We start from the raw sequence: 8,988 nt of genomic DNA on the forward strand, positions 1-8,988 counted from the left end.
TTATTAGTCTGAAAATCACTTGGTTATGCAAGGGTTGTGCAACTCAGGAAGTTTCGAGTTAAATTGAAGTATAAATTGTGAGAAGCGAAACTATGAAAACTTGTGAATGTTTTGCCAACAGCAGCTCAGCTGGTTGGCACCCATCTCTTGGATCTTTTTGTTGCATCATAGCATATATGCAGGTTATTTTGCCACCGTCGCAACGTCCTTCCAATTTAACAAATATTTTAGTGCAAACACTTGTGTGTGACAGTAACAAACAAATCACATCTTTGGAAAGAAATGAGTTAGGTGTTACTCAGGTGGCAGCATCATATTACGACTGGTAGGCTCAAATCGCAGCACCTGCACATAAGCTGGTCCTGGCATTTGATATACATCTGCTCAATTTCAGCATTAATAAGTAGCACTCATGCATCCAAATCTTTGGTTATATGTTTTTTTGGAAAAAAAAAAACCAGGCAACACATAACACACAGATCACCGTAACTGGAGCTCACCAATCAGATGATATACCTGAAGACATGTCAAACACAGAGTATACATGGATGACTTGAGATGCTTATCTACTCTTCTACCACCTCCCCAAACTCTTCTCATATGACCAGGAAAATGAAAGATGCAGAACATTTTAGGGGCTATTTGGATTTTCTGTTTTCATGTGCCTTAGACCATCCATCCACGAAGCACAGTACAGTTGTTCACTGCAAAAACCATTTGAAAACCTCGAACAACTTACACCACCTTCATTTGAGGAACATCATAAGGAATGCAGTTTCTGTTTTCCTAGCAAATTCTCTCAGAACCTGCTCCACTTCATCCAAGACCTGTGATGAAATGGAATTTCCTTTACCGGCTTTTGGATGCTGACATTTCTGATCTCCTGCTTTTGTAGTTCTAATCCCAGAGTTGATTGTCAGTTTGCAATTGATATCATAAATCAAATAAATAACTGAATCAATCATTAATAAGATTTACTTCATCCCTGTTAGTACCGGTTTGAGAAAAAAATACAATTTTTAATACAGTCATGGATTCTGAAAAACAAGTATCATCAGGCCCAATCGTTACTCTGCTTCTTGCTGGGCAACAATTTGTCAAGTTTGATCAGTCAAATATGAAATTTCAAGTCTTTTGATGATCAGGTGGCACCCGAATTTGAACATATGCGATCCAAAATGGTATCCATCAATATTCTATTACTAATTTTTTTGATCTTGAATCCCATTGTACTTATCCCTTTTCAAAAATTAATCCCTATTTTTATTGGATCAAGTTTAGATTATTCTCTTCAATTGAGTATAAAGCTATAAGCTCTCATGTCAAGACCCTCTTGGCCATGGGTGCCGGTTCTTCATGTTTGGAAAGGCTCTCTTAACCTCACCTGCTCTCCCGGCTCATTTCCTCTCAAAAATACCTTCCATAACCTCTGGGGAATTGGTAGTCACTACCCTCTTTCATCTCCTAACACAAATGAGGATGAAAAAGCACAGCTGGATTAGGGAAAAAGTTTAGGAGTCTAAGAAAGGAGCAGCTGAGCAGCTGACCTATTAGTTTCCATAAAAAAATGGACCTCAGAAACCTCATTCAAACAATCTTTTAAATTCTATTCACCTGAAAGTTTCTAATTTCTTGGAAAGCTCTCAATCCCATGCAACCAGCTGCATCCTAACAGACATATTGTTTACATGCATTCAAAACAATGGCATTGTTGTTTGCATGCAGGGCTTTGATTACCAACTGCGGGACATGCGAAAACCTAGTTCACATTGATTGCTCTGATTATTCTGTTCAACACGCTCGTTATTCAGAACAACGAACATCAAGGAACAGCTTCTTCATTGCCATATCCACATTTACTCAGAACTTTCATCAAGTAAAACACTTCATCTCATATAGTTTCCAAAACTTGTAAAATATAATAAAATATCATGACAGCCAAAAATGACCTTTCAAACAAAAGTCCCTACGAATCCCCTTGGGGTCAGAACAACAAATCTCATAATATTTGTCAAAGCCAAAGCCTCAAAAAAGAACAAGAAAACAGTACTGCAAGGTTTTACCCTCAGAACACTACTACCTAATAACCGCTTCACCTGAATTAAATGGTTGAGACACGTCTATATTTTGTTGAAGGCCACAATGTCACAGCTCTGAACATGTTCACTGCAAGGTTCCACCGTGAGATGCTCCTCAATAAGGCTGTCAACTGATACGAGGTCATCTACAATGGTCAACATGATCTGCAGCTTCTTAATGCCATAACCCACAGGCACAAGCTTTGCTGCAATTAATTAATAACAAGTAAGAGTCAGTTTTTAGTTTTTTCTTTATTTAAAAAAGCACCACAATATAGATTGACAAATAAAAGGACACACATGCTCCCCATAAGAGGCCTGGCATCTCAATGCTGCGAACAGCCTCCTCCAGCTTCTTCATGTCTGTTTCATCATCCCAAGGCTTGATATCCATAAGGACAGATGACTTTCCACCTGACAACAAAAATCAAATGGCCAATTTAGATATTTTAACTAGCAACTATGATAACCACGATAGTAAGAATATAATATAATGTGGTTGAAAGAAAAAAGTTGAACATTTAAAGTGTCTTCCTTAATGATAGCAAAGCAAAGAACAAGTTCAGAATAGCATACTTTCTTTCTTCTTGGAAGAGGCTTTAACAGCTGCCTCCCGCTCCTCTGCGGCCTTCTTCTCCTCCTCTGTCTCATCGCCAAAGAGGTCTAAATCATCATCCTCCTCCCTGGCCTTCAGGAAGCACATTAAGCGTTCTTAAGTTGAAGATTGAAAGGTGAAGCATTTACAAAATAAAAAAGCGATTATGCTAGGACTGAAAGACTGCAGCCAATCTCCAAGAATATTTCAAAAGGGCCAACTTTACACAGTGAAAAACATTTGGTTGTATGAAGCTGAAACAACCAATGTAAAATAAACTGTAACTCAATGAGCAAACAGTAATATAAGTGATCAAGCCACCCAACAGGCCAGTCCAGATAACTTGGGGGATGTCAGGTGAGGGGATTGGTTTCCCCTCCCCCAAACCCCCTCCCCTTCCATTTAAGGAACGTTCCCCTGCCCCCCCCTCAGGGGGGATGTTCGGCCTTTCATAGAAGGAACATAAAGGATCGTGGTGAACAGACTCCCGATGCTTGTTCAGTTCTATCTGCCCTATCATGTCAAGCTTTACGTTGTACAAATTGATCATTTTACTGCATAGAAATTAAGACTGCATAAACCCTGACACTGATGGAAGCTGTGGTTTAAAATAATAGCCATTATACAATGTTCCAGAGGGATCTGTTATATTATATCAATAAGCAACAATACTTAAAATAACAGCAGCTATTTGACCACTGTTTTGATAGAGTGATCATTATATAAAAGGAATGATGGTCATTATTGAACTCTTTGACCATTCATTTGACAAAATAGCATTATTTTAAAAATTCAAATCTTCTAAGCTCGAATTTTTGTTCAGTTAAACAGAAAAACAAAATTCTTCTTCAAAAGTGTTGTGGAGCAAATAACAATGTTATTTACACAATTGCATATTATTTCTCGTTGTAATGGCAGATATTAGTTGTTATAACTGATAAAGGAATATTTTTTCTTCTTCAAAAGTGTTGTGGAGAAAATAACTACGTTATTTCCGTTATTGACCATTACTCCCTCTTGGTGTGGCAGATAAAAGTTGTTAACTGTCATAATTTTATGTCCCAACTATCTCAATCTGGACACTTTTTGGCAAATAATGGCCATTATAACCATTATAATGGTTAATAATGGTTTTGGTGGGGACCATTATAACAGAAGAATGGTGCTTGTTACTGAAACCTTAATGGGAGCACTTTAGACCGATATTAAATCAAGATGATAATTCAAATGCACAACTTAGACATCTTCATATCAGGAGACAACTAACAAAATACAAAATGATAACTTGTCTTTGTAGAATGCAAGAATCATCATTACCATAAGGAATATATGTTCATATGATTCCAACCTCACATTCGAAAGAGGGAGAATTTTTAGGGAAAAAAAAGAGAGAATATCAAAAACATCATCACTACATGCACATGCCTACTCACAGAAACAACAGAAAGGAAATGAATGTAAAAGGAAAAAAGATTACCTTTACAGCTTCGGCTGCAGGGGCAGGAGCTGAGGATGCAGCTTGGTTTGCAATTTTGACTCCAAGGGCGTCACCAGGAAATCTGACCTCGCAAACAATGAATTGTCACGATAGAGGGTAAAAGAGAGTGCTGAGAAAAATTAAAAAGAAAAGATGGAAAACATGATACTCAAGAATAAGAAGCATTTTGACAAAATAACATGTAAAAATGTATGTACAATATTTAATCAAAAAAAATAAAAAAAATTATGTTGATATGAAAGTCGGTATTGATGGAAAAAACAAGAAACATGCTCATCATAATTTTACTCAGGTAAATGCAAAGCTACTATGAAACTCATCTTGGAAGCCAAAGCTGCTCTCATACAGAAAACCTGTTTCCTATTTCCAGAATAAAGTTTTACTGTTCGAGACTGAGGCATACCAATTATTAATCAATTTCTTATATAATTACCAGACATTTCAAATGAATAATCTGAATTATGCAAACTATATCCTATAACATAATATATGCAAAGACCAGTATTCAAATATCCTAGGACTTCTACTATATGCAAAGACCACTGTGATTTCATGCTTCTAATAATACATACTTGCTGTACTACATTACAAATTTCTTGTGGCAAAAGCATCTAAAAACTAAAGCAATTCACAATTCTATTCTAAATTTATCTCTGCATATGTCCTTGCAATTGCTGAATACAGAAAAAAATCATAAAGAAAGAATTAGCAAAAGGTAACTTTTACATAAAGGATCATGAATAATTAATTGACACAAGACAAACCTAAATTTCTGCCTATGGGGCCAATTGGACTTGTGCTCTCCTATTCTTTAGCTCCTGGACTTTCTGCAGCATATTTCTGGACTTGTTAACTCACTAACTCCACAGACTTTGCAGTCCATTCAAAGAACTAGTGAATGTGCATAGTCCACTACTACCCTGTTTGATACAGAAATTAAGCGGAACAAATCCCTTAACCCACTTTTTCCCACCACATGGTCCTTTTTTTTCCAGGACAGAAGGCATCTTAAGGGGAGTCAGGAGTGTAAAGGGGAATTTCAAAAAAACAAACTGACAGCCAACCTTTTTCTCAATCCAGTTTGCCTAGATAGCTTACAATAGGCTTATTCTTTTTATCCAAATATATAGGCTGCACTTACTTAAAAAAAAGAAGAGAGAAACCAAGGCTAAAAGCAAACCATTTATTCATCTCTGTTATCTACGAAATGGCATCACCCATACAATACATAGAACATAATTACTTAAACCTATAAACTCTAAAATTGAAACATTAACTTGATAGAATTAATCCGATCCCTTAAACCAAATTTATGACTAAAGAACTTTTTTTTAAAAAAAATAACAGGCCATGATAACTTAAAAAAGAAGGTTCCAATGAATCTGAGGAAAACAGCACATTATGGCCATGACCAGCAATCAAGTTGGTTGCACCTAAAACTCGAAGATGTGCCTAATGGTGCAACCTGAAACTGCATATAGCTAGCTAAATGAACTCCCCAATCATAAGTTATGACCCCTGTAAGCTGCAGCTGTAATTAAGTCCAAAAAAGTGAAATAATAAAGTTCAACTTTTAAGCTAAGGACTCATCATTCGTCAACCCAAAGCAGCTACCTAATCCTATACCTCACAAACTCTCACGAATTATGCACTCACAAACTCTCACGAATTATGCACACACAAACTCTAACGAATTAAAACACATCGAAGCATTGAGTATAACTCGAAGCTTCACAACTAAAAAGCAACAGCTTTGAACAAAATCAAAGTTACAGTAGCATCTAACCCACCAACCTTAGAGCAATAATTGAAGATACAGTCTCGTACCACCGGCACACATTCGGAAACTCCCCTCCTGGCTTTCTCGATACTGCTGCACAGACTTTGATATCATCTCTGCTGATCTGATCTCTGGAAAACCACAGAAAACCATGAAAAATGCAACCTTTTGGCTAAAGCACCAAATATAAAACGATTCATATGCATAAAAACATGAAAGTACCCAAAAAAATCGAAAAATCTATACAAAAAGATCCAATGGATCCAGATCGTAAAAAGACGATTTTTCCAGCGTAAACACTCGCAATCGAAGGCGAAAAAAGAGAAACAGAACGAGTAATAGATCCAATTGAACTGAAAAAATTGGAAAAGAAACGAAGTAAAGGATGAAGAGTAGGAATTCACCCTGAGATGTAGGTCTTCCCGGCGAGAAATTCTTCGAGGGTTTTGAGGCCGGCTTTGGTGTGGAGATCCGAGAAGGAGACCGCCATTGGATCCAGTGCCGATGGAACAAGCGGACGCCGGAAGTATAATAGAAACCCTAGGACCGTCGCAAAAACCCTAGAACCGGAGAAGGGAAGCAGGCAAGCGGAAAGACAGAGATATATATATTGGGAATGTCGAAGAAGAAAGAATAAGAGAGAAAAAAATTGTATTTCCGCCTCCCTATTGCGCATGATCCGCTTTTATATAGAACCATGAGGCTGATAAAATTTAGTAAATCCGGACTAAATTTGATACAATCAATCTTAAATTTATTAAAATAAAATTTGATAAGACCAACTAAATTTGACACGATTAATTACAAATCAATTAAATTTCTAATCAATTATATGATTTTAATAGGGAGCCCTAAATTATCTTTCACTGTGCCATGGATTCGGGAATAAATTAATGGAATATTCTAAGGAAATACTCTGGCTTCCGGTTCATATTACGCTGCATGGAACGGACGGCTGACAATCAATCGATCTTCGATCATGATTCAATGTCCATGTGTCATTGCCAGGGACTTGGGCAATCTGAAGAGCTTAAAAGGACAAGACCAACTTCAATGTGAAATAAAGATGGCAATAGGATCAGGTCAAATATCTTTTACATTGGAACCAATATTTTTTATTAAGCAGGTGAAAAATTCAAACTCGAATTGATCATATCAGACGCATAAGCTAACCAAATCTACAATAAATTGAATCAAGCAAAATAGATTAAGCAAATTAAGAATTGCCACCGCTCCGCAAAAATTCTGAGAAGTGTCAACCTATGTCTTGGATGATTGTTTATGAGAGTTGTTTATATATTAGCATTGGTCATTTATTAATATATGGTCGCAGCTCGCAGCTCATTCATATATAACTAGTATGGATGATGCCAAGTTCCCAATTGATGTATAGTCACCTTTTCTCTAGTTCATATTGTAGTCCCAAAGATACACACATGTACATAGATACATATATGTACATATATGTGTACATATGCGCGCGCGCGCGAGGAATAGTCTTATTTAGATTATCTTTGACCCTATGTAATTTGGCATAGCTAACAAAAACTTCAACGGCTTCACAAGTCGTAGCACTTCTTAGTACAAAGAGCATTTTAGTTTTCACCTCTTAGACTTAATTTAGTTTTGTTTGCTAATAAGATCTGCACTAGTAGATTATTGTTATGATGCACAAGCCGAAATGCCTAGTTCCATAAAGTTACAATTGTTCTAAAATGACAGTATGGGCTTTTGTAAACTTGCCACAGAGTCATGCTTTGCCTAAGTTTTATAGGATGAAGGGGTCATATGCCCAGGTAGCAGGATTCCCTGTGGAAGAATTTCCATTGGTAAGGGACAATATTTGCCAATTTGTTAGTGAAGTTTTCACCTAGCAGTTGTGCAAGATAAGCACAATGTCACTTTAAAGCCTCACTATTTCACATACTTCCATCTTTTCCAATTTTTCTTTGAAAAGAGGGATAGGCAAATTCCATCTAATTTTCATTGGAATCATAAAATATGGTGAAGGTGAGAGGATTGGAGACTGGCTAAGGCCCTGACAATGTTAAGGAATAATTCGTTTGTGAGAGAATTGGAAAAATTATTTGCCTCAGGGAATATTATCCCCACCCCCCCCCAAAAAAAAAATTCAAGTGGCAACATTATGACTTTCCCTGATCCACTCCAAATTAGTTGATTCCTTTAACTTCCAGTTTAGCCACATGGTTAGTATGCTAATTACTTATCTAAAAGTTTAATCTTCTATGTTTATTTATGAATACTAGCTTTTCCCAAACTATCATCACAATCCTGAGGTGATCCAGGGCTACATTCTTCGCATAGTTTGTATCCTGATCGATCAAAAAGAAATCAGTGAAAACCATAATAAAATCAGAATGCTCAAGATTTGTCAAATGTCTATAGGAATTTTACATCAGGGAACAATATTGTCATATTTGAACAAATTAAGTAAATTAATAAGTGTTCCCATGCAAATGACCAGCCTATATTTCACAAGGTTGTATTTATTGAAAACATTCGGCTTCTCGCTGATGAGGTTTGATCTTGGGTGTTGGATGCCAATACAATGCATATTCTTCCTTCTGTGACCTGCACCCCTGCATAACAAACAAGTAAATATTTATGGATTTCTTGCTGTGTTATGCATGGATTGCGCTTCGCATAAACCATCTTATATGAAAGTTGGATAAAATCTACTTGACAAAAACAATTAATAGTTCTCTCTCAAAAAGAAAAAGGTGGGACAGAAGATTGCCATATGTACCAAGCTCCCCAATTTTAATGTGGGTCTCATCCAGGGATTTGCTGGATGGCACCTTTACCATGATAACTGACTTGCAGGGTGCAAGTTGAAACACATGAAAGAAGACCAAAGTATAGTTCTGGATTTTCTATGCTTTGCCAAAGTTCTCCTTCCAGCTCTTTATATGATAATCTTCATTATCCTTTAAACAGACAGGATTTCCTATGCATTACCAAAAATAAAGACATCATGTATGATTTTATAATTTATGTCTTTAAAAGGGGATTTAGC

General features: G+C 36.6%; 1 protein-coding gene across 1 annotated transcript; it reads right to left on the reverse strand.

Annotated features, from left to right (window-relative positions):
• Nucleotides 1-1,867: 1,867 nt before the first annotated feature.
• Nucleotides 1,868-6,856, reverse strand: LOC103711704 (elongation factor 1-beta 2-like). Its single transcript, XM_008797950.5, has 6 exons — nt 6,356-6,856; nt 5,966-6,082; nt 4,151-4,232; nt 2,655-2,766; nt 2,379-2,492; nt 1,868-2,284 (listed from the first exon to the last, which is right to left on the reverse strand). The coding sequence occupies exons 1-6, from the start codon at nt 6,625-6,627 to the stop codon at nt 2,121-2,123; spliced, it is 861 nt and encodes a 286-aa protein (XP_008796172.2). The 5' UTR covers nt 6,628-6,856; the 3' UTR covers nt 1,868-2,120.
• Between the last annotated feature and the right edge of the window lie 2,132 nt (nt 6,857-8,988).

This window comes from Phoenix dactylifera, chromosome 17 (assembly GCF_051530095.1).
Source record: "Phoenix dactylifera cultivar Ajwa chromosome 17, Ajwa_hap1_PhDact_Kaust_v1.1, whole genome shotgun sequence".
Lineage (NCBI taxonomy): Eukaryota > Viridiplantae > Streptophyta > Magnoliopsida > Arecales > Arecaceae > Phoenix > Phoenix dactylifera.

Bases quoted from the DNA above. Each gene is read 5' to 3' on its own strand.
- LOC103711704 (XM_008797950.5), bottom strand. From the start codon at position 6,627: ATGCGCAATAGGGAGGCGGAAATACAATTTTTTTCTCTCTTATTCTTT. The intron at 6,083-6,355 runs GTGAATTCCTAC...GTGGTTTTCCAG, and splicing joins GGGAAGACCTACATCTCAGG to AGATCAGATCAGCAGAGATG. The intron at 2,493-2,654 runs GTATGCTATTCT...TTTTGTTGTCAG, and splicing joins CTCTTCCAAGAAGAAAGAAA to GTGGAAAGTCATCTGTCCTT.